At 37.9% G+C, this 26,464-nt stretch overlaps 1 protein-coding gene across 2 annotated transcripts in view; it reads right to left on the minus strand.

Annotated features, from left to right (window-relative positions):
* Window positions 1-26,464, minus strand: part of Nalcn (sodium leak channel, non-selective) — a 302,929-nt gene that overhangs the window by 102,687 nt on the left and 173,778 nt on the right. For both annotated transcript variants that reach the window (XM_063246998.1, XM_003477592.5), the window contains exons 14-15: window positions 19,808-19,945; window positions 8,248-8,322 (exon numbers count right to left, since the gene is read on the minus strand). In XM_063246998.1, the coding sequence (XP_063103068.1) occupies window positions 8,248-8,322; window positions 19,808-19,945 (213 nt within the window). The remainder of the gene's footprint in view (window positions 1-8,247; window positions 8,323-19,807; window positions 19,946-26,464) is intronic.

The following is a 26,464-nucleotide window of genomic DNA, read 5'->3' on the forward strand; positions in this document are numbered from 1 at the left end:
AAGGGATAGGGCTTTGATATATCAGATCCTAAGAGGAGGACACCAATTCTAATAGGGATCTCTTATTTTTTGATCTGACTTTTTGAATCTATGAATTTTTCCTATTTCCAAAAATTCAGTTGGATGTCTCCACTTTTTTGCATGGACTTTTATATTTCTAAGCTGTTGGTAACTGATATTCCAAACTTTTGGGCCACTGCTGGGATTTCCTAGCTTAACCCTAAATCTCAGCAACATTTTAAAAAATGGATCCTGTTGCTGTTCATATCTTGGTGTGACATAAACATTTACTATTAAAAAAGTCTAATATTGATGGGGCTATTTCAGAAATAGCAGATAAATGCTATGTAAGATGATCTCAGGATAATATGTTATGGAGAGTTACGGCAGTAATACGTGAAATGGTGACAAGAGTCATCTCCAGCCAAATGGTTCAGAGAGTAGCTTCCAGTGCAGTTCAGTAGCATCAGTGGCTTTGAGTAAAACAGGTAAACTCTCTGCCACTAATGATTTATTAGTTTTTCAAGGTGCTTCCTGGGCATCTCAGTGTTTCCTAGAGCAGCTGAAATCCTGTTATTTGGTGCTTTCAACTTCACATGCTTTCTGACCCAAGGGTGCTATACAAATACTATTACCCATGAATACCACACTGGCATACAGTTGGGGAGCACTATGGTAAGCAGTGTTAACTAATGTACAAATGGATCAGTCAGCAAGGAGGTGATCTGCAGAGTATGAAGAATCTGAGAGGAGGCTGGCAGTTGTCTTAGTTACTTTTTTACTCGTTGTTGAGGTAAAATACCTGAAGGCCAAGTTGGAAGGAAAAATTTATTTCTTACTGTTTTGGGAGGTTTCAGTCCATACGCAGTTGGCTCCAAGGCAGGCTGGCATAGCTGGGCCGCAGTTCATGGCAGCTGCAAACAGCCAGCAGGAACCAGCAAAGATCAAGGCACATTTTCTTCCTGCCATTACATTACATCCTGGCTCTACCCCTTTGTGGGTGTACCATTGACACCATCAATCCAAGCACTTGGATGAATCAATCACAAATGCACAATGCAAACTCATGAGTCTTGGGGCCCACAGACATAAACCATGACAGCAGTTCACCCTCACTTCTTCTACACGACTCTCTACCGTCAAAGTCTTTCAAACCCACCACCATCACGGAACACTTCCTTGTTGCTCTTGTGGTAACCAAATTTAAATTGAAAAACAGATTACTTGTGTTTGAAAAATGTAACATAAAATTGACCATCTTAATCATTTTAAGTGTGTAATTCAGTGAGGTATATTCACCATGGTGTGAAACTGATGTCTAGATCACTTTCATATTGCAAAATGGAAACTCTATGCCCATTGAACAGCTTTTTACTCTTTTCTCCAGCCTGTGATTATCACCTTTCTCTGTTCTGTTTCTATGAGTTTGGCTACTTTAGACACTCGTAAGTGGAATCATACAGTGTTTGCCTTTTTGCAATTAGCTATTTCATGCAATATTTCTTCAAGGCTTTTTCATGTTAGAGTGTGTCAAACTCTCCATCCTTTTATGGTTTCTTTCCTTAAATGCCATCTTTCTCTAAACTCCTTCACTTGGATAAGCATTATTCAACTATGATCATTAATACTAACACGCCAAATTGATTGAATTAATGTATGACATATTGATAAAGTATAATTTAGGGTGAGCACTGCTGGGTCATGAAACTGTGACCTTGGGTACTATATATGGCCTCTTTTCTCTCTGGTGCTATTCCCCTGCTCTATTTCCTAACCACCATTAACCGAGCAGCTTTGGTCTGCCTTATATTTCCACCTTGGAACTGGCTGATCATGCACTGAATACCCTGTAAGCATGAACAAAAATAAACCCTTTTCCCTTTAAATTGTGGGTGTCAGGTATTTGGTCCTAGTGACACAAAGCTGACTAATATATCAAACTTCAGGTTCTAATACATACCATGCTTGTGACAAAATATCTCTCATGTAGTAGTCTAAGTTAGACATCACTGCCTATATACTTGCAAAACCACTTAGAATAGTCACTACTGAACCAAAAGTGTCTGGTTTACCTTTCTCTCACCAACTCACAACTACTCTTATTTGTCCTTACCCATAACTCCCCTTATTTGAGGGTAAGGACAGTCTCTAGCTTGTCCTATGTCCTTTGTTGCTAGGATGTACAGAGCAGCAGATGAGTATCTAGACTTCAGGTTTACTGATGGGCAAATTTACTCTCCAGGGCTAATAATATCTCAGCTGTAAAAGGGAAGTCTCTAATGATGCCATTATGATTTGAGTCACACCACCTCCCTCCACATCTCCCTGATTATGAGCTCGATAAGATATATTTTGATTATAATTTGTCTATACTCCCACGGGGAGAAAATATGCTGATCCAAAATGGATAAGAATTTCATTTCATCCACCTTCTAGATAACTTTCTCATTGTTAATGAAAAACCCAGTCTCTGAGAAGGTGAGATGGAATCTTTTGGCAAAGACACTGATTTAGAGCCAGACAGACCATGTTAACCCAACTCGGTCACTCAGGAATTGCATAAATTTCAGCAAGAAATGTATTCCCTTGAACACTGGTACTTTAATATATAGGTAACTTAACATCAAATTCCTTGACCAAGGAAGTTTTTAATCAGTGCAATCTATTACTTAGAGGTTCTAGCAGTCACTTGTAAATCACATTAGATGAATTGGCTAAGATCATGGGAAGACAAGGAGTGGTTGGTGGAATAGTATCTCTGGCAACATCCTTCTCTCCATAATAAGGTCAAAAATCTGAAATGAGCTCACTATAGCAGACAAAAGAGAGTGGGAATGAATTTGCCAGGGAATAAGGGCCCAAAACCTTCCTTATCTTACATGAATTCTGTCAAAATTCCAATAAGATCTGTAAGATAAGTAAGTTATTGGCTCATGGAATTATACAGGTTGAGAGTTTCCCATAGCTTCAGTCTGCAAGCTGAAGATGTCAGAAAGTCAGTTGTGTGGCTTGCAAGTCTGAGAGCTAGAGAACACGGCGTAGGGTCCAGTTCAGATGTGAAGGCCCAGGGACCAGCAGACCCCAGTCACCCAGCTCAGACAGTCATGCCCAGTGATTTAACTTCCTCTGCCTTTTTGCTCTCCTTTGGCCCTTAAAGGGCTTGATAATGTTGGCCTCCAGTGGGGAAGAGGATCTGCTTTACTCAGTCTACAAATCAAATCCTAATCTCTCCCAGAAGCACCCTTACAGATGCTCCCCAAAATATTGTTTTACCAGCTATGTGGACATCTCTTAGCCCTGTTGAACGGACACATAGCAACAACCATCACACCAGGTAAGGCTGAAGAGAAATATTAATCCTGAGCTCATATTTTTTAAAAAAAGATTATGAAACTGTTGCTTTTGTTTAGAAAAAAAAAAAACCTAGTGAGTAAAAGAGAGAGGTTTCCTTACATATCCATCCACCACTTATGCAGTGGGCACCATCAAAGAAATAACATCTCACATGAACTGGAATTCAAGAGACGAGAGACAGAGCTGGAAAAACAGTTTTTAATTTCATAGCTTTAAATGTAATCTACACAGATTATCTACACTTCTCCTTTTAACGATTCTTTCCCTGAGGCTACTCTGTGGGTTTTTCTTTTAGTTTAATGAATTTTATACTGCTCAAAAGAAAACCCTTTAGCCTTCTTAGAGCAGAATTTGCAAAAGTCATTAAAGTTGCAAGGATTCTCTTCATTTTCAAACTTTGTAAAAATTCTACCCGCGTTGCCTGGTGTTATTCCTACACTACTGAGCTTCAAGGTCACCAGCTCTTACTGCTGTTCAGGGAGCAGATTTTGGCCAAGATTTATTGTTGCTGTTGTTAGCTTCCAGACCAACTGATTTGTTTTTTTAGTAGTTTAGCATAATCTCGCAATCACAGACAACATCTAATCAATTTTTTTTCTCGCATGTAGAAAACTGCTGTGTGTGTGTGTCTATGTGTGTGCAGTGTTAGCTTGTGTTTATTTCCAAGGCATGTAATGGACTTTGGGGATGCTGCAAAGAGAAATATTGTCTACCTAATTAGATACAGGATCATGTAAATTACAGCAGCTATGAAAAGAATATTATTGCACTATTGCTGCTAGAATAAATCGTATCTTAAATGCAACTACACAGAGGAAATGTAATAGAAGAATTTTATGTTAGTGTATGATTGGGTGATATTTTTAAGCAGTATTCAACATGGGGAATGACAAAGGAAAGCCACACAATGACACACTGGGAAGATCTCAAAGAGTGATAGTGGGAATGGGCATTACATGACAACCTCACAAAATCTGTTCCCAAGAAGCTCTTTTATTTTTTCCTCCAAATTGTCCTTTAAAAAAAAACCACCAAAATTCTTTGAATAAGCAATATGAACGCTAGTATTGCTTTTCTTCCTTAAAAGAAGATATACACAAGGAGTGATAAAAATAAGGTGAATATTTACACGAAATAAAAATTATTACAGTAAAAATATTATCATTAATCCCCCTCAAAAATGCTCCATCCCACTTCAGACACACTCATCCCATCGCTCTGGGCACTTGCTGAAGGCGTTCTGGAAGCCCTGTTGTATGAGTGTCTTTATAAGTCATGATTAAAAACCTAGTGAACGCTGCTGGTGGGTGCCATCCGAAGCAAAGGCGGGCTCATAAAAACATCACAGAGTGTTGTCACCCGTGGCACCTACTGGATATGGCACTGTGTGAATTCTGGTTATTCTTCAAAGTCAAAACAACAAGGAAGGTAAACATTTTTAATTGATTCTGGATGTGAGGCAGCCAGGACAGTACAACTAAAGATGTTCCTGAACGACAGCTTCCAGAACTGCTTTGAAAGTGACAAAAATCTTAGGATAAGCATCTTTGAAGCAAGGAGGAGCTTTCTGAGAGGGATTAATGACAATGTTACTTTTACTATCATAAATTATTAAAAGTTAAATATTCATCCTATTTCTCAACACACATCATATGAAGGCTTCTAGAGCTTTGATTTAAAAAATGGAACTGCCACTTTGAAAATCTGTGGCTTTTCAGCTGAGAGTGTCAAATGTGACATTGTAGGACACCTAGTCTTGTATTGGGTGAGGCACAATTCCCTTTAGGCTTCCTTAAGGGTTGAAAATGCTGACTGGCTCCACAGTTTCTCCCAGGATCTCTAGAGAGCAGCAGTCCCTGGCTGGATGTGTGGTCTAAAGCACAGAGACCTATAGGAGAACAGCTCAAAAAGTGCCAGCACACTGCTTGTCTACTCAAGAAAACTGGAACTGCCCCCTGCAATCAGTCACACTGAGCGTAGCTGTCCTCACTGGGCTTCTAACCGAAAGACTCTCCATCCTTCTGCGCTTGCCCTCTGGTCCTGCGGTGTTCTCTGACGTGGTCACCTGGCTGCACCTTCACCACTGCACTCTATTCATTTGCCACCATGTGGAGGCTCTGACAACTTTTGAGGAGATGAATAACTACACTGGATGGCTCTCATGGCTTTGCTGATTAATTTACTTCCATTCCTTCAAGAAATGAGCCTCTTCTAGCAGTAATTTGGTGAATATACTGATGGCTTTGCTATGTACAATATCATCATTTATAAAAATGTCAATGGATCATGAATGAGCCTCCACTGAGTACATCTTATGTAGCTCACGTTTGGCATTTCTGTAGCTTTAGCTGGACTCAGTATCGTTCAGAGCTTAGGAGTCAAGGCTTTTGGTACAAATTTCCTAAACTCACATCCTAGCACTGTCATTTGTAGGCTGTGTGACTTTGGACAAGTTACTTAACTCTTTGTGCTTTGTTTTCCTCACCTGTAAGATGGATATAATAATAATAATAATAATAATAATACATGTATAAAGCAGTTATGAATACTAAGTGGTAATATTGGGCACTTGGTACTGAGAAAACATTCAACAAACATTGCTATTATGATAAGAACCTACAGATTTGTTGGCAGAAGTGGTAAAAGATTTACTTATTTATTTAACCAGGAATTGAACTCAGGACTTTGCATTCACCAGGCAGGTGCTTGTGCCTCTGAGCTATATCCCCAACCTCCAAGATACTTGTTTTAAAGTTTGAACTTTCAATCCATCTCTAAGATTCCGCAAAGTACAAATAAAAATAACTAAACAAAGAATTTGGAATATATAGTGGTTTTCAAGAAGATAAAAGAAAAAAAAACTCCCCACATTTTCTCTATTCTATTTATTATCAGAGCATGGGAAAAACAGAATATATTAGTTTAAATCTTAAGAGCTGGACTTCTAGGCATGCAACTGAATAAATATTTGACACAATATTTTTCTTGGAGCTTTAAAAGATGCTCCAGTAGAAGACTGTAAATTTCAAGAATCCACAGTATCATCAACAAACACGTATGAAAGTATACATGTGCATGGGTCCATGTGCATTCCTGAAATTATCCTATCTCAAAGGCCAAGACCACTGAAAATAAGGAAAACCAATACATAAAAAATGAAGCAATTGCTAAAACCATGCAAACATAAAACATTCTTATGCAAAAATGGAAGAAAAGCAACCAGGAACATTTTCACTTAGAATTAAAATATATCAAGTATGAAATTCAATGAGTTTCAGATATGAAATTAATAGATTTTAATAGATATGTAGCTTCAGTTCAATCATGAATAATGAACAATGTGAAAAGTACTGATGAAAGTAAAATTGCTGCTTTATTTAAGATTAGTTTTCACTGCTGAAATATCTTTAGTAGTCAAAGAAAATATTCCAAATTGTAGGCTAGCACAAGTGGATAGTCAGTTCTCATATACATAATTTCTAGAAATACAGTTTGCCATGGTTTGTATCTAGATGTACCCCAAAGCCTCCTGAGTTCTTCAAAAGCACTTTGGAGACATGGTTGGATCACAGGTCATGATACCCATCAGTGGATTAGCCCACTGATGAGTTTCTAGCTGAATGTGACTTGGGAGGCAAATCCTGGTTGGAGGAGGTGGGTCCCAAGTACATGGCTGAGAATGTCTGTTTCCCTCCCTCCTCCCTGATCCCTCTCTCTGCTTTTGTCACCATGCAGTTAACTCTTTCTCCTCTGCCATGTTGCCTTATCTTGGAGCCAGATTATGGACTGAAACCTCTACAGTCTTTGAGCTGGAATAAACCTTTCCTTTTTAGATATGTGGGTGGCCAGTATTATGTTTCCATGTTGAGAAAGTAAGCCACAAAGCTTCTTTGATATCTAACAAGCCATCTTATAGCTAATAATGGATACTAAACGGAAGAGCTAATATTCATTAGAACTTTTTAGTTCAGGGTGAAAAACAGATGCCAGTTAAAGTCCTGGTTTTTCATTATTGGGTTTTCATTTGGGGTTAGATAAAAATAAGGTGAAATGCCTAAGGTACCAACCACTTTTGAAAATTCTGAATATGTAGAAGTTTCATGTGATTTCAATAGCACAGTTTAGGGCCCTGGATCTGTTTGTAAACATCTCACCTCTGCTTGGATACAGGGACAGATAACCCAAGAAAATCCCAATCAATGTTCCCCTTTCACCAAATCTATGTCTCATAGGATTTATGTACATTCTTGGATAGAGCCAAATATTCAAGTCTATAACCCTCTATGTAACAGAAGCTATGAGAATAGGTGACCATATCTTCCATCTGTCTGCCATTAACAACATAATTATCACACATTTCCATTTACTTGTTTGGGGTATAATCAAACCATAATACACAGTCTGTTTTCATACCTAATTGGGCACATGTCCAATCATTTAATCTATTTCATTTCTTATAATCACTTTCAGTAATTCTCTTTTAGTGTCTAGAGGTCAGACAGGTGGATGTTTAATATTTTTTGATGATGATCTAAAATATATACTATTATGCAAAATGGCAAACTGACCCCGAGACATATGATTTCCAAGCAACCTTCATTTAATAGCATAAGGAGAACTGTCTCTGTATCCAATTTATTATATTGTGCTCATCCTACTTTCACTCAAAAATAATAATATAAAATTATGATATTTATCTATGTGTTAACAGACAAATCTCTCTTGTTGATATGACATAAAAGTTAAACTTAGAAGTAAGCATCATTTTTCCAGCTTAGACTACTTTAACTCACTCTTTACTTTAAAGCTCAGACTTCCACTATGACTGTAAAGGCATGTTTTAGTCTTACTTTTTAAATGCAGATTTAAAAAAATTCTCCATACATTACTTACTTGTTTAAGCTTCTTTAGATCTTCATCAAGTTCTAAGTTGTCCAAAATAACAGCGACAAACAAACTCAGGAGGATCTATAAAATGGTTAAATAAAAATGAAAACTACCCACATACCATAATTACCCAATATTACATACAAATAGAATATCTACCTAAAAATGTGCATAGAATTCATTAAGTGAAAAATAAGCATGTAGCTATGAATCACAGCATTTTAAGGTATTTGTCAGAAATACACCAAAGGAAATGCATGTGTTAACTGAAACAAACATTATAAAATATCAATTTGCTTTATGAAGTCAATACAAAGAAGAAATTCTAAAAATTTCTAATCTAATGATCCCATCTTTCAGTCCATAGTCTAAGAAATTAATCTAAAGTGTTGATGAAAACCTTGATATGCAAAGGTGCTTGTTGGAGCATTCTTTATAATCATGAAATAATTGAAATAAAGTCTAAACTTGCATAAGTTATTGAGATCTACATGACAAAATTCCTGCAGCCATTAAAATTTCCCATGTCGGAGCTCCTTTCCAAGACAGCCCCAGCATTCCTCCCGGTTGGGGATGTTCATGGCCTTGTACAGTCCCCTCCCCCACTACTTATGGCTGAATTGTGTAACCAGCAGGTTACAGGGAACATTGGGTGTGTCTAATGCAGGTGAGCAATAAGAGACACTGTGTTCCTCAGTTTGCTTTTTCTTGGACCACCTGCTCTGCTGGGAGCCAGGTGCCATGCTGGAAGAGGCCCATGTGGTGATGGACTGTGGCTTCCCACCCCCACCCAGCAAGGAACTGAGGTCTTTCCAGCAGTGACTCATCCTGGAAGCAGACACTCCAGCCCCAGCCAACCAAGGTCCCCACAGCTCCAGCCAACATCTTGAGTAGTGAAAAGGCCCTGGCTTCATTCTCTACATCCCCTCCTGAGTAAATACATAAACTCTGTAGTCTTTGATGAAAGAAAGGATAAATTCCTCCATAGGAAGGAAGGAAGCAGGAAAGGAAGGAAAGAAAGACAGAAGGTAAATATCTTTCCTTGATAGAAAAAAAAAAAAAGAAGACTTCCCTCCCTTACGGGATGTCTTTTAGAAAACTTGTCATTGTATGGTTTTTAGATACCCTAGAGGGGGATATGAAACTTCTTCAAAGCCAAATCAGACTCCCAGTAGTTTCCAACTCAGAAATGAGTTTCTTAAGGACTGGATGAGGGGTCTGCTTGAAACCAACACCTCAGCTCCAGATGTTCTATGTGAGTTTTTCAGAACCTCAGATGCAAAATGCACACAATTGGTGGCTTAAAACAAGATGCTTATTCTATCATAGTTCTGGAGGCCGGAGGCAGAAAGTCCTGTTGTCAGCAGGTCCACACTCCCTCCGAAGACTTCATGGGAGAATCTTTCCTTACATCTCCCAGTCTTGGGTGGTCCCAGGGGGCACTGGCCTCTTTACATGTAACACCAATGCCTGACTCCGTCTTTACCAGGTCTTCTTCTCTTTCACTCTGTGTCTCATTCTCGTGGGGCTCTAATAAGATTTGTCTGTGGGTTTAGGATGCTTCCAGATAATCCAGGATGATCTCATCACAAGGTGCTTAATTTAGTTACATCTGAAAGGTTTCTTTTCCAATCAAGTCACACTGGAAGACTTCATGGGTTGAAATACAGACACTTATTTTGGAGGCCCCATTCAACTCATTAGATTCTCTAGCTAGGCATGGACTTCGGAAGCACTGCCACACCACGTGAAACTAAGCAAGACTTGTTCCTTGGGGAACTCATAGGACTTCTCTCCACTTTAAGCTCTCAGGCAGCTTCTTACTGTTTTCATTGCTCCTGGTCTACATGGGACCCTAATAAGGGGCAAGTTCAGGCAAGAGGTAGGACCAGGTCTTGCATAGGGAAACACTTCCAGTTGGGGTGCTGACTCCTCTGGGAACACTTCTCCCAGACAGAATTCTTGCTTCTCCACCAAAGGCTGAAATCCAAAGGAAAACAGCAGCAGACGTGGGAGGGCAGCTGTGTGAATACAAACATGAAAAACCAGACACCAAAATCCTTTGAGGATGACAACTAGAGTTCAGTACGACCAGCATGTAGGTTTCAGAGAATCTTATCTGGCAGCCTAGGTCAGGGACTTCTTCCTTAAGGTCGTGAAACACACAGAGATTCCAAGGATGTGCTACAAGGCATCAAGGTAGGAGTTTGGGAGGAAGAGAGGAGAGAGGAGGGAATTCCAGGTGACTGGGGAGCATGTGGCTCATTAGGGGCTGGTGTGTCAGGAAAATTCCAGCCAGAGTCTGTCTTCCAGGAAGCTTGCAGGAAGGCTGAGAAGTGGGATCCCTGCAGGGAGGTCCCCAAGTGCCATGCGCAGCGATCAGGAAGACAAGAGTCGCGTGCAACAGTCACCAAGTAATGATGTTACTTTCTTCTCTGTTGAGATTTTCTTTTCCAAAGTTCTCGCTTTCTTTGCTTGTTTATTTGTTTTGGTTTTGTTTGATTTTCTTCTTTGATTTTTATTTCTATTAGTACGTGCTTGCAGTGTATAAGGATTACATGTTTCATGGGGAGTTGGTGCCTGTTCGTAACACATTAATGCAGTCATTTCACTGAAAGTTTATCTAGTATTAAAGAGCAGTGTGGCAAAGGTAATCGTATATAGAATGTCATGTTTTTAAAAATCAGAGCTCGTGTGTAGTGCACAAGGGTGACGCTCCTTCGGGGCAGTCTGTACATGCCTATCACATCCCTTGATCCTTTTCAATCCCTTCTTCCCCTCTCTCTTTCCTCCCTCATCCTTCACATTTCTTGCCCAATTTCAAGAGTCTGTTTAAAAATAAACAATGTATTTTATACAGGAGCACGTGATAGATTCTTCTCACTTCTTGTCATGGCAGAGGACAGTGTGATTTTCCTGGTAGATGAGAGAAGGCAAGACTCGTATCTGGGAAGCTCAGGACTTCCTAGAGAAATGCTGACAGGGCTTCTCAGCGGGAGGCCCTGCAGCCCCTGGACTGAGAGCAGGCTGTGGAGGGGAGATTGTTTGCAGCCAATTTAAAACTAGTATAATACAGAATTTAAAGCTTGTCAAGGAGTGCATTAAACTTCATTTCCTTCAACAAATATCTTTGCATGCTTAGCCTTCATTGTTCAATTTGCATGATAATGTGATGGGAAAAGAAGAAATTAATTAGAAGCAGAGATAAGTGGATGTAGAGCTTGAGTTTCCTCCCAATGTTCTGTTTGGACCTCGGTTTTCTATGTTCCCAGAAGGCCACTGTAACAAGGTGACAACTTGGCATCCAGGGTCAGAGATGACTGGAATGAGGCTGGGCTTTTGAGAAGGGAAACAAAAAAGACTCACAAGGCCAGGACCAGTCTGCAGCTGAAGGAAAGGAGGTGAGAATTACTTTGTAGTTCTTTTCTCAGACTCTAATAAGGTGACAATAACCACTGCGATTAAAAAAATATAGAAGTGAGGGTAGGCTGGCAGTGTAGTTTTCATCATGTTTAATTCACCTTGTCAGTGATACATTATTTTCTTATAAATGCAGTGCGGAATTGGGCAGGGCACCAGGCTGACCTGGTGTCACCCACTTATCAATACAGTAGTACACGGCATTGAAAACATGTGAATGAGTGACAAGTTCTAATTCTAAAAGCAAGAATCAGTCCTGGGCTTCCTGGAGGTTTTTGTTTGTTCTGTTTTTACAGAAAGCCAAGGTCATACTCATGTGTACCACGGGCCTATTACATCGATGGTTACATCCCGCTTCCCACCAGTGTTTATCTTCTCCAAGTGCCACAGGCCCTGGACCAAACGGTTTCCCACAGCCATCACATACAGTTTATGGACTTACATTAAAATGTTATAGATACAATAATTTTTATTGGGACCTGGCACATTGAATCACAAGCACTTCATTGTGTATAGGAAACACTTTCATATGCTGATGCTTCTAAATGATGCAATCAAGCTGCTTTATTCATTTTTAATATGTAGATTTGTATAATACTTCAGGTTACTAAATACTAAATACTATGTCACTGTTTTTTTAATGGTGCAATTTCAAGAGGAAAATGTCTCATGGCATATCACTTAATTTTCTCTTGAATAGTATTAAACTACATGCATAATTTCAACAGAAGGATGTTTAGTTTGTGCAACTGCTAAAAAAACTCATACACACACACACACACACATATATATATATATATACACAGACATATATGTATATATATTCATGTACTGGTGATTTGCCATTTTAAGCAGCATTTGATTATTGTAGCATACAGGAAGATTCAACTTTATGATCTTTATGATAATTATCCATGTTAGGAATCAGCGATTTCAATGAAAAAGGAGAGAGTAATGAAAGACTTCCGATACGTAATTGTTTTTTTAGTCTCCTCAGGTTATAATGTTTGTTCCCAAGATATTTTTAGCATTGATAACTGAAGGACTCTGGCTGCCACCCTGCTGATCAGGGACCCCTCTAAGTCACCCCCTCCCAGCACAGCTGCCCCTGGGGACTCATGGCACTATCAGCCCTACTATAGATAGCAGCCACCACTCCCTGCGCTTTCCCAAGCCTTCACAGGACCTTGGGCATACATTGCTATCTTCACTCTGTCAAGCCTTGTTCTTGGCAGGTAGCCATAGCCCCCTTTCACTAAACTCCCCCTTCCCCACGATCCTACAAAGAGCAGCCAGCCTGGTGTCTAGTGCCCAAGTGGTGCCTCTCAGGTTTGTTCTGAATAAACCATCCCGATGAGCTCATACCTCCATTTCTTCTCTTCTTTTTTCCTAAGAACAAAGGTTTTGATGTACAACACGCCACATCTCAGACCTTTTTTGAAACATGGGAAGTCTCTCTCTCTCTGAGATTTTGTGAAGGACTTGACAAACTTGTGAGTTTTCTGGGTTCGATGTGGTTCTTATTCCAGCATCTGCGGGTTGTTTGGCTACAGTCATATCCCTTAGGAGCCTTCTTTTTCTACAGCTTCTTTTCTTTTTATGCCTCATACTATACTGAGATGAAATGTAACAAAACAAAACAAAACAAAACCAAACAAAACAAAACCCAGATTCTCCTGAGCAAAGGGCTTCCAAGACATTTGCTGTGTTTGAGTTTTGTACACTGAACCATGGATAATAAAACTTGTTTTTCTTCCATTTAGCCACAATAAATTTTGGATAAATTTAATAAATAACTAAAGTAGTTGTGTTTATGTGCATAATAACTTCTCCAGCCACTCAGTGCAACACACATTCTCTGTACGTAAGACTGACTTGGGGGTGAGCATGACTGGATTGCTGAAAACTTTGGTTTCTTTGCAAGACAGCAGACTTATCACTTAGAGTGAACTTACTTGGTTGACAATTTCTGTTTCAGCAGTTACATATCCTATTTTATTTTCTCTTTAACTCTGTTAAATAATCATGACCTCACTATATAGATCTTCTCCTAAAGTTTATTTTCACTGTTTTCTTCTTTTATATAGCTTAAAGGTGGCCCCTAAACTGAGATGTCACCTTTTATCTTATTTCTTTCTTTATGGTGAACTCTACTGGTAATTTCTATGTTTTAAATTATTTCAGGTACAGAATAGAAGCACAGCAGGAATATGATCCATGCACCCCAACGTTGTGTTTTTCTTTTTCTTTCCACCGTTTATGATCACACTGTCCTAAGCTGGTTCTCAGTCTGTAGTGTGAAGCAGTTTCACTTTTTATGTGGGTGAACAAAAAGTCAAATGCAATCAGAGCCGTGTAAAATGGGATACGTTCAACACAGATGCACTTTTAAATGAATCGAGTTATTTAATTTGCACTTCGAAATGCACAGTTCTGTCAGCAAAATATGACTATTTTCAACAAGCTGCCGCCACCAAGGCAGAATCAAGAGATTGCTGTGTTAATTTCAGCACTTCAAGGTAACAAAAAGACCATCCACAATGAACGCTTAATTACATTTTCTCTTTTCAGTATTCACATCACAGGACTTTCCTTCCAGCCAATAATAAAGAGAAAAACACTGGAAGGGGGAAAATAGTCTTTCAATTGGTTAAATCTTTCATAGTCCTTATCTCTAAATCCCTGGCAAAAATAGAAGGACAAGATGAATTCAACAAGCATATGGAAAACTGTTATCAATCAGGACAGAAATACAGAATACCTGCCTGACAGCAGCAAGAGATTTTCCAGGGACAATGGCTAATGGCTATGTATATGCATTTGCTATGCACTTAAGCTTGATTTTCATTGTGAGAGGACAATTTGGTGCCCCTAGGAGCCATAAAATGGCCTGCTGTTTTTTATTCCAGAACAAGCTGCAGCCAAACATTTTTTTCTTTTCCTCTTTTCGTTTTGCTTTTGCTGCCTGGCACATATGCACTCCTGAGAAGACAACATCAGGAACTCACCAGGGTGTGTGAGGCCCTTTGGTCAGCATGAATAAAAGACAAATTGGGGCTTGTAGACTTAATTTTTCCCACTTAAATTAGGAGGTTTGTTATGTTTTACAAAAAGAAATGCGCAGCTTAATAAAACGCTCATTTTAAGGTATGTTTAAGTCTTCAGACAGGCTTATGGAATTGAGATTTTAACTTGCAACACTTTTCAGTTTCTATAGCATGAGACTGGGTATTACACAGGCCTATCACCCTTACACACACAGAGGCATGGCCTACAAATCACCCTAGCTCCTTTACTGCCTGTATGTAAAAGTTCACATCAGGTTGATGGGGAACAACTGGGCAGCAGTGTTTATTAACTGCGAACTGATCACATAGCAAGTAACTAACATTGTTCTTTTGAGGCTTTGTTTGTTGTTTAGTATGTGTTTGCAGCTGCTGATTTCCTGTGAGTTGTAAGCCCTAAGGAGATACAGACTAACCCTCTCCCACTCTGCCAGACTAGATTAGCTCCTGCACTTAACAGTAGAGATTCAGTCACACTGTCCTGGATCATGAGAGCTAAACCGACAGAATAATTATAGAATAATTGTCAAATTGTACACAGGGAAAGGAAAACGATTGTTGATCATGTTTTAAGTAAAATCTCTGTGAGACTAGAAAGTGATTTAAATATTAAAAGCTTTTTGAAGGGGTAGTATTGAAGTTAGGGTGTTGCTTTTAACATAGCAATGATGTGCTTCTTTCATTAAATTATCTGTCATTAAAAATATTTATAAACTTAAAAGTTTAAATAGAAACCAAATAAAATCCCAAAGCATTAAAAATCTCTAATAAACCTGGCTGAGGACAATTATTTTGAGTTTTATTTGAGGAGTACATTTCACATATCTTATACTATATAGCAGTAGTAAATTGAGATGGATTAAAGATTGAAGCATGAAAAGCCAAAAAATCTTAACCATAGGAAAAATGTACAGAAGAATATTTTATTACCTCAGGGTGGAAAAGAACTTCCAAACAATGAGTTCAAAACAAACATAAAGCATAAGTGAAAAACCATTGGTTTTGACATCAAAATATATAAAAGACATCATAAATTGGAACACAAACAGTATCAAAGAAGAAATATTTGCAACATACATAGTAGTCAGTAAATTACTCTATGTATGTATGCATACATATGACCCAATCTATCTACCTGCCTATCCACCTACGTATAATCTCCCTCCAGAAAATGAATTTTTAAGAATACAATCCAGGGGGCTGGGGATTTAGCTCAGCAGCATAAGCTCCTGCCTTGGAAGCAGGCAGTCATGAGTTCGATCTCCGGTACCGGTAAAAAGGAAAAAGACAAAAAAAAAAAAAAAAAATACAATCCAGTCTTTGAAAAATAAAGCAAATGATCAGGCATGTAACAAAGCAGATGGCAAATAATCTGATAAGAAGAGCTGACATTAATAAAGATGAAAATGCAACAATGCAAGTTAAAGCAAAACGAAATGCAGTTCACTTCTACGAGTATCAAAGTCTTACAAGTCAAATAATATGAAATGGAAATGAGAATATAAAAATGTGGGAATTCCCAACCACTATAGTTGGAACAGCAGATTTGTACAGTTTTCCCAGAGCACAGGGGCCTGCAAATTTGTCCTTGATGGCAACATTGAAAGTATTATGTGAATACTTACATAACCATTTAAACATGTCAAAATCACCTGCAGCTCAAGGGTCTATCGGTACAGGTGGATTGATATCTGGACTTGCAGAACCCTGGTATAGAGCAACTTAGGCAGCAACCAGGACCCAGGCATTTCACTTTCTGGCACAGATCCTAGAGAAACCCTCACACAAGTGGGAGCATGTATACATGTATGCAGCACTGCAGAGTAAGACTTTGGAAAACAGCCTACCATATCCATCAGGAGGGTACTGGTAAGCAAATCTTTAATCAGTGAATAGTATATATAACTGTATATCCTAGTGTCTGAGCTAGCTTATGAATATTAAGATAAAAAGAGTTCAGAAACAATCTTCAATGAAAAACTTAACTATGAAATATACGAAGCCATTGGGCACCATGTATTTTGAAAATTACTGCTACAGATGATTTATAAGGAGGGAAATATCTCATCTAATATAGCTGAGTCTCAATGAATTATGACTCCGAGGTACAACCAACAGTATGTGGGAGTGGTGCTTCTCAGATTAAAATATACTGATAGTAATCCTCAAAATTTATGGCATACAATTTGTTTAGGTGATAACTGTAAATTTCAATACCCTACATTTTTTCTAGATGCATATATGTATGAGAAACCTCCATATTTCATAGATTTGAAGATACGTATTTATTTTTATATTTTAAAATCTCTGAAATATGAATATACATTTTCATCTGTGTATAGTTCATTGTTTTCCTTAGTGTTGCACAAATTATTTTTGTTGTAATTGATACTATGTTCAATTTAGTGAAATACGATTTAAAAAGTGGATGTTGAATTCACACTAAATTCATCATGGTTGTACCTGGGAGAAAAAAAAGTGAAAAAGGAAGAAAAAAGAAGAGAGAGGGAATTGCTCTAGAGAGATGCATATGTGAAGCACTAAACTTTTCACCAACAGTATTTTGTTCCTAAAAGAAAGATATCTGAGATAATACGATAAGTTTTTAATGTTAACTAGATTCTACTTAACCATCTTATCTGCACTTACATTTAGCTATGGAAACAGTTATGATTATTCTTTTATAGCTAAAACATTCTCAAAATTATAAAGCTAACTCACAGGTACAAGACAATTTTGAAACTTGGTTGTACTGGGAGTTAGAATCCTTAGTTTTAGATACAATAACATACTGGTCAGGAAAGTTTTCTGATTCTCCCAAAGTCAGTTTTCTAGTGACCAACAGAGCTAAACTCTGGTCCTAGATTTTCAGACTGTAATTTTTCACTCTTGTACTAATAGAACACAAGAAAGCTGTTCTATTTTCAAGCTGTGGACATTTCAAGCTTCAATTACTATACAGATAAAAATAATCTTGAATAAATAACAAAAGATTTTAATTTAAAGTTTTAAACTTAGAATTTTTTTTTTTTGAAAAATCACTATAATACTAGTAATAGCTGTTTGGGGCAGATACTTAAATGAGCTTGACACAAGGATGGAAACAGACATGGAAACAAGGGTATAAGTTGTACCCTGTGAATTCCTACAGCCTCAGCTGATCCCTAACACCCTTGGATATACCCAGTGTTCTACACTCAGTGCCATTTTTTGGCCCACAAAGAAGACTTCCTAAGAAGCCTATGTATCAGTTTTAATACTTTACTTCATTTTATGATTGGTGCTTAAAATTTTCTATTTTTAAAAATTTCTGTTTACTAAGCTAGATAGTTTTTTTCTCCTGACTTCACATTTTGCAACTCTGATTTAAAAAGCAAATATATATCTGAGTTTGAATAATCTGCAGGGAAGTAAACAATTTTACCATTTTATTAGGCAAACTATTACATTGATTCTCAGAAAACAAATAAAGTATTCTTATACACACATTAGTAGACTCAAATTTATTCTGCATTTAACCTCACATTGTCTTCTAGTTGTTCCATTTTAGATTAAACAGTAGGTGCTTAAGAAACATCAGCTGAATTCATGATTGAATAAGTGAATGAGGGTTGATTGAATCAATGATGGAGAGAGACCTAAAGATCTTGAAAAGGAGGATGCAAAGACTCAGGGCCAAGGCATTGTGCAAATGACATCCTGGTCAGAAGCAGCTCTGGAACCAAGCCGTTCTTCCCATTGCTCCTTGGCTTTGCTTTGGCGAACATGTTTAAAGTCAGCGCCAAACATAAAGGAAAAAACCAAGCTACTTCTATGTGATGCTGCTTTTCGGACCCCAGTAAACTCAGTAGACGTGTGTTAATTTTGAAAATCCCCAGGCATAACACAGGCATCTTGTAAATTATCACATCTAGTTGCTCAAGTACTTGCTTAATTCCCAAGGGTTCAGAACCAGAGGGGACGTTTGAGGTGATGTGCAGTTTGTTTCACTGGCTTGATGCAGACATTTTTGGTAACAACTTTAAACCTCATTATCTACAAAAACGAAGAGCAGGTGAACAACCCCCAGGACTTTAGATCAGACAGCTATGGGGACATTCTGTCTCTGCCACTTACTCTGTCTGACATCAGAAAAATTATAACCCTCCTCTGAACCTCAGCATCAACCTCTGATTGTGGAGCTATCTATTTTGATTGTCCCAAAGATGAGGAACAATATTGTAAAACACTTTGCCCCTCAATAAATAGTAGCAGTGGTTTTTAGTTTGTTCAGATAAAGGATAACTTGAACTTTTTAACATAACATTACAGAATAGGTTTACATCTTAAATATGAACATACTTATTGGACTGGGGATGAATATTTGGTATTAGAAAGACCTGACGATGTATCCGTTGGTGTGTTATCAGCTAAATTTCCTATTTTCCTTTTGTTTTTAATAAGAATACACTGAGAAGAAAAATCCGCCTGTGTAGCAGACATTAATATTTTCTGGACTTTGGTGTTCACCTTTCTTGCGCTTTCCCCTTATTGGCACCTATGGGCTTCATTTTTCTCCTGTGTTTTCCATCCAGTCGAACATAACACAAAAACATGGTGCCGACTTCTAATTAACTGACTGCATGCTAAGGTCCCCAGCTTCTGTCCTCAGTTTAATTACAGCGGTGAAGAGGATGCAGTGAAAATGAAGACAGTGTCTTTACACAACAAAAATACAACAGTGTAGTGTGAGTTCCATCCTTAGATTGCCTAGGTGTGAATATTAGGGGATAGTTAATCCGGTGTGTACATACGAGATTTCTGCTGTGTTTTGTTTCATTTTCTCTCATGCAGACTCTTGCACCTAGAGACAACTGCAAAGTTAACAAAATTTGAAAGCTAGTTTCTCAAGTGCTTTTCTGATTTTTAGCAATTTAGAATATAAGGGATTTCATCCAACTGGACGACTCTGCACTTGTCCTTTGGGACCATTTTGAAACTGACAACAGGTCAAACATCTGTTGATGTTCATCTCATTATGAATTTCAAAATATAATTAGCCCCAATGATACAGTCAAGTCCCAAAGAAATGCTAAACTCACCAGAGTGGCAAAGAGATGATACAGAATGAAGTAGATGGCAACCACTGGTGCCCACATATGTCCCACGGCGTTTAACGTTTGGTCCATGACGTCTACCCAGCCTTCCTGGGTGAGGATCTGGAACATGGACATAAATGCCTACAGAGGAAAAGAATGGAGGGATTAACTACAGGAAGCTTCAGACCCGAACACAGCATAAAAGCTGTCTATGGTGCTCAGTCGAGGATTTTGCTCTCAGTATCATTGATTCTTGTCCAATTGACCAGGGCAAGAATGGTTTTGAGGCATCAGATGGGAAAAAACTGAGAACAAAGATTTACAAGCTTCACCTCTAACTGCTCAGGAAGGAAAACAAGACTAACTGCCCTGAATTAAAATTAGCCTTGTTGGTTGTAAATACTGTTCAATAAATTAAAAAAGAAATCATAATTTTTGTTTTTTCAGCAAGTTATTTTACATTCCCAACAGATAATTTATTTCTTCTTGCCGCAGCTAAACAAAACTTATTATTTTTATAGTGAATTACGTTTGATTTTCTGAAGCATATATGAGAGCAATAACCTGAAATTTACTTTTATGGTACCCATATGTCAAATTATTTCAGCTATCATGTTAAAGACATGTGAATCTTTTAAAAATAAATATTTCTAAACCATATTGCATGCTGAGCAACTTAACAGAGATGCATTTTTCATGATTTAAAAGATTAAAATTTCAAGCCAGAGTTAAGATCATAGAAGCCAAGACCAAAAGCCCCAGGGCATTCCAATAAAAGTCAGCCCTGCTAAAAAGCTCACACTCTTCTGTGAAGGTCTTTGGCTACTTCCACTTTGACATGTTTTTTCTAATTAAATATGTGATTATTTATGCATCTGTGACTCATGTACATGTACATATCAGTGGTCACTAAATTTTCCTAATGAGACTTTATGATGCTATTTGGGGAAAGGTCCCAGTGACTCTTTAAAAATGTTCTTATAGGTTTTAGTAAAATGAAGATATACATTGAATTACTAGGCATTTAGATTCCAAGAAGTAAAGTCCAAGATAATACAAGGATGGACTGAGGCCAAAATAAAAGACTTATTATATTGATAACATCTTAGAGCTCAAAACACTTTAAAGATAAATGTATTCTGATTCTTTTCCTTTGGAGATAAGGAAAGCTGGGCTCAAAGATGATAACTGATTAGCCCAAAGTCACTTAATTTGTGGCAATAATAAAAGTTGCACCCAGGGATTAAAGTAGGTACTTTTCCAAATATTATATCTTATGTTCAGTGAAGTTTTGAATCTTTCTCCAAACTTAATCACACAGTAGCCCTTTAGCACAGTTTCTTTTACTGGGACTAATTAACTTTCTCAGAAGTGTGACTTTCATTGCTCAGAACTCAGTGTACCCAGCTGAATAAAAGAGCAATCAATTGTTAAATGAATATTAAACTGAAATATAAGCTTTTCTTCTTACCCTCCCTATGTCTATGTAGGAAGCACTTAACCTCTCCTTGACTTACTTTTTTCCATAATTTCATTATCTTACAAAGTGTTTTTGTTCATAAGTGTGAGGTGTGTTGTTATTTACACTCATTCCCAGATTGTCTTAAACAATACCTTCCTTGTCAGTGTTCCTAAAAGAAGGTCATTCTATGCAAAAATATGTTTTAACTCTCTCTAAAAATGCTTGAGAATTTTAAATACATCATTTAATCTGATAATTTTGTCAAATTTAATTAGGACAATTATTTTATCGCTACATTTTTTTCTGTTGAATATTTATTACTAAATGTAGGCAAGGAACACAAATTTCAAAGAGAAGTCATATAAAAATACCATATTGCTGTATTTTCTTCAGAAAAGATGTGAGCTGCATGGAAGTGTGTACATTTAGGTTTCAACAGCAGTAGCAGAAACTCAAATGTTCACCTGTATGTATAAAAGGAGTCTTTCTGAACCTGGCTTTCTTTCTCCAAAAAGGACAGGAAAGCTCATGAGCAAGCCCAACAGATTTATTTCTTGTACCTAAAGATCAAAATTTTAGGTCTACTTTTCAGATATCTTGGGCACAAACTAAACTAATTTGTTTTCATTGACTGCACTATTTTTCATGACTACTCAAATGTTGGGGATTCAATAAGTGCCCAGGAATAGAGCTAGGGATTGTGAACTGCTGAGATGGGATAAGAAAGGAAGGCAAGAACATCAGGGTTTTTCTCTGCCTTTTTAAAGTCTTTGGGGAAAAAAACAATTTCTGCAGAGCTCACCCATGTAAAAGTTCATATTGTGAATTAAATTTGAGAGCAAAGCTTTCTGTTAAAATGGAATTTGTGTTTATAGCTGCTTACATGAACTTACCAATGAAAGGTAGCACTAGGTTATACTTCTATGGTGGGCTGAAAAGGAACCTATGTCTTGTTTGAAGGATGCCTCAGTTTTGTTAGGATTTTATCCAGAAATTTCAATTCCAATGATAGTTTGAGATTGTAAGCCGAGTGCACTGTTTGACTTAAGTTGTGCATTAATTCCCATGTTCGTAGAAGAACCTGCTTAGCTTATTCCTACCGACTGCTAGAAGTTTGATGTATTGGAACTGAGATGTATAGAACATGGTTTCTTCTCTTAAAAAATTTATAATGAAGAGGAGACGAAGGTGATGAAAAAAATGAAGAGGATGGTATACTTGGGAAATATGAGAAAACTTCCATATTAGGTAACTCAACAACCATTTTGACAAAATGATGGCAATTGATCTTTTGGTGAAGGTAAGTAGGTTTCAATGGTGGAAAAGGCAGAATTGGACAAAAACCTAGAAGAATTTGTTCCTCTTTTCTGAACTATTTGTTTTTAGTGCAGTTTTTGTCCTGTTGAACTCTTTTCCTTTAAGTGTTTTTATCAGCTATTTATAAATTAAGAAAAACAATTTTTTGTTGGTCATATATGTTTAAAGTATTTCTTGATCCATTTATGGGATTTTGCAAATAAAAGTTTTCAATTTTTATAATGTCATTCCTTTTATTTAAAGCATTTTGTTTGGTAAATAAAATTTCTTTCAAGGTCAGATAGATGAAACTCAGTGTAACTTTCTTGACCAATTATGTAGTTCTAATTATCCTAGCTATATGCAAAGAAGGTGAGATTCAGTGTAACATTCTGTCCAATTAACTGATGGCAAATGCTTTGTTTATGTATCTCTTACTTGGCTGTAAATTCTATAAAAACTCTGCTCCCTGAGAGTTGGGAGTGCTGCCTTTTGTCAGTCTTTCAGGCTGCTGCAATGCTTATCACACAGTGAGAGCTGTAACCTTTGAGCTGTAACACTTGCTGCAACAGTAACAGAGATGCTCCAGAATCCACCCCCAGCTTTTTGAGTTTCAGTGTGTCCATGGTTTTCTTCTCTGTGTTTGCTGTCTCAGTATGAACAGAGGTGTTTACAAGGAAACAGGTGTTAGCTGAGGCTGCAGATACTGAATATGGAAACATAGATTCAGCTATTTGTCCAATTCATATAGATTCAGGGATTTTTTAACATCAGAGGCCACTGGCCCCAGATGTCCCTTCTGCTAATTCCCTAGGCTCTTGCCTGCCACTGCTCTCACCACATGGGCTCTACTTGGGGATGCAGTCAGTGGAATCCTCCCAGCTTCCATCCTCCGTACTCAGGGAAGATCCCTTGTTCCTGTTGTCCTTCTGTCCTCAGCCTTCTGTTCCCTTACAGTTTCTGTTTTCTGCTTTTCCTATTTTCACTATGATGTATTTTGTGTGGGGAGAGAATTAGTTTTCAGAAATTATAATACTTTTGCTTCCCTCTCACACTTGTTTCCAGCTGAGAAAAATCAAAATGGTGAGAGGTAGCAATTTATTTTGGTCCCGGAACAAGTGACTTTCAGTTGAGGGATCCTTATCTTTTTCCAGAATCTTCTTACCCCTCAACTGGAGTCTTCTCAGATGGAAGGCTATGCATATATGTTTTAAAATGTTTTCCCCAACTATTTCTTTTGATTTTTTTTTTTTCATGAGAAGTTTAGAGGATGAAACGAGGGTGTTCTTATTTTTCTCATATCCTCTCTTTGACTTTCCCTTTTCTGGTAGCTGCTATTCAAAGAATGTGATACAATATTATTACCTTTCTTTCCTGTAATTATGATATTATAATTTTTTTCAGTCTGATTTATTAGTTGTTTCTTTCACTTCCTTAGGTTTGTAGCAGAAGAATCTGTGTTTTTTGCTCTATCTTACTGTTTTATTTCTCACTTGCACACTTCTAAGTATAAATAGGATACACAAATTTTTAAAGCACTTTAGTTACAAATGCATCTCTATCATCACTGATAATAACATAATCTCATGTAAGTCCTCAGTAGATGGGTGAACCACTGTTCTACTGGGGATGCCCACTTGCTGTTAATTGAACTCAGGGTGAGCCCTTAGACTTGTCCAATCTCTATAAACTGCATAAAGTGGTCTATGACAAGCAACTCTACCCTTTCAGGGGAGAACTAAATCAACCAAAAACTCTCCAATGAGTCTCAAATGAAAACTACAGAGAAAGAAGCATCTGGAGTGAATGAATGAATGGCCATGCAGTTGAGTAGGAGCTATGGGAGGGAATTACAGTTGGAGTTACAAGTGCACTGATGCTCCAAGGTAGCATGATCTGTTAGTGAACTCAAGTTTGGTGGGAAACGAAATGCATTGGAAAAAGAGATTGAAGTGATTTTCACCTCATGGAGGCAAAAGATTTTTTAAAATCATTAGCTGAGTTTCTGTTTAACATCAAAGTGGATCATACTTCATGGGCACACAGGAGTAAGAAAAAAGGCAAAACTCAGAAAGCAAAGGGCAAAACCATAAAAGGAGTGTGACAAGGTGAGCATTACAAGGATGGTCTAGGACAAAACACATCTAGAAGCAGAGAATGATGGTCTCGGAGTCCCTCAAAAGGGCCAAAGCCCTGCAGTGTGGAGCCACAGAACCACTGCCAGCCCTTCTTGGACTCCTTTGCTGGTTTCCCATCAGTTTCCTGATCTTGCAGATTCTGGATGATCCTCAGATCTTTTTCTTGTCTCAGAACGGTGACCAGCTGATTTCATCCATTTTAATGCCTTAAATTATCATCTGTGAGCTGATGATTTCCACTCCTCTAGAGTCAGCTGCGTATCTCCATGGGGGTATCTAACAGGAATCTCAGGCATTTGATACCTCAAACAACTGTGCCTGCTCCCAAATCAACCCTTCCTATACACCTTCCTAACTGAGTCTAAAGAAGGCATCCTTTGAGTTATTCAGGACAATGCCCTGTGGGCACTTTTGCTTTTTCTCATTTCCTCACATCCTACCCCTAATCTGCCAGGAAATTCTGCTAACTTGAACCTTAGTTCTTGCTCTCAGTTGTGCATTTATTTATGCTGTCTTCACTGGAATTACTATTACAATAGCTAATTATTTTTCCAAAGTGACTTTGTTTTGGTATTGTATTTTCTGCTTATAAATTGCACTTGGGAAATGTACATGAAAATAAGCACACCCTGGAGAAGTAAAAGGAATAAACAAGTATTTTTGCAGTTTCTCTTTTGTCCTATCCTCTCTGAACACTGCTCATATGTAAGCTGTGCAATGTCTCCTTGACAAGCTTCCCTGAGGACCATGGAAGGTGCAGGCCACAGTGCTATGGCATAGGTTGGACCATCAGGGACAGAAAATCCTTTTCTGCATCATGCAGTGAGGCTCCATTTGAGACCTACAATCTCTATAATAGACATGCTTAGAGTTAGGTGACAGCAAATCAAGAGTGTTCACTAATGTTGGAAGAAGTATGCAGAAAGTGTTATCCAGACTTTGCAAAGTAGTCCCTAATACCTTTTAAAAATACAATGACACTTGGAATTTGACGATCTGATGCTTGTTTTAGGATTTTGGTATGAGTGTATATCAATTTATCAGGTTAAGCACAGAGCAAGTAGAATAGGTAAACACCTTAGGTTATAGCCCACGTGCAGCAAATAAAATACACAATATGATCCCATTTGCAGCATGCATATGTTAGATATGCTTTTATGTGTGTAAAAATTCTTGAAAGCATATACAATAAATTTATAACAGAAATGAATTGGAAATGATAAAGGAAAAGGAAAGGGGACAAATACTCTTTCTTTTTGGACTTTTTAAAAAAGAGGCAGCTTTGTTGACATACAACTCACATACAAAATTTACCTTGTATAGTGTTCGGTTAGGTGACTTTTAATTTATGTAATGAGAGGTATGGCAATGACCACAACCTAATCTAAGAACATGCTCACCATCTCAACAAGCTCACCCACTGCAGTTACATCCCCTGCCTCCCTTCTGCACCTGCTGGCTGCCATTAATACTCACCATTCCTATGGATTTGCCTCTTCCAGCCACTGTCTTTGAAACCATACCTCACGTGGCCAAGGTTCATCTACAATGTGGAAATTATCAGTATCCCCTTCCTCCACAGTGTCCAGTGACATTTCACTGGACGTGTGCATCACATTGTGTCTGCTTTTAGTACTGGCACTGTTCCATTTTTTTGCTATTATAAATAATACAGCTCTGAGTGTCTGTGTGTAAGCTTTTGTGTGGATCCATATTTTTGTGAAGTTACTTTTTATTACTCCACAGGATGTTTTATTGTCTGCA

This window comes from Cavia porcellus, unplaced genomic scaffold (assembly GCF_034190915.1).
Source record: "Cavia porcellus strain 051 isolate PalLab524CR breed Dunkin Hartley unplaced genomic scaffold, mCavPor4.1 scaffold_4, whole genome shotgun sequence".
Taxonomy (NCBI): Eukaryota; Metazoa; Chordata; class Mammalia; order Rodentia; family Caviidae; genus Cavia; species Cavia porcellus.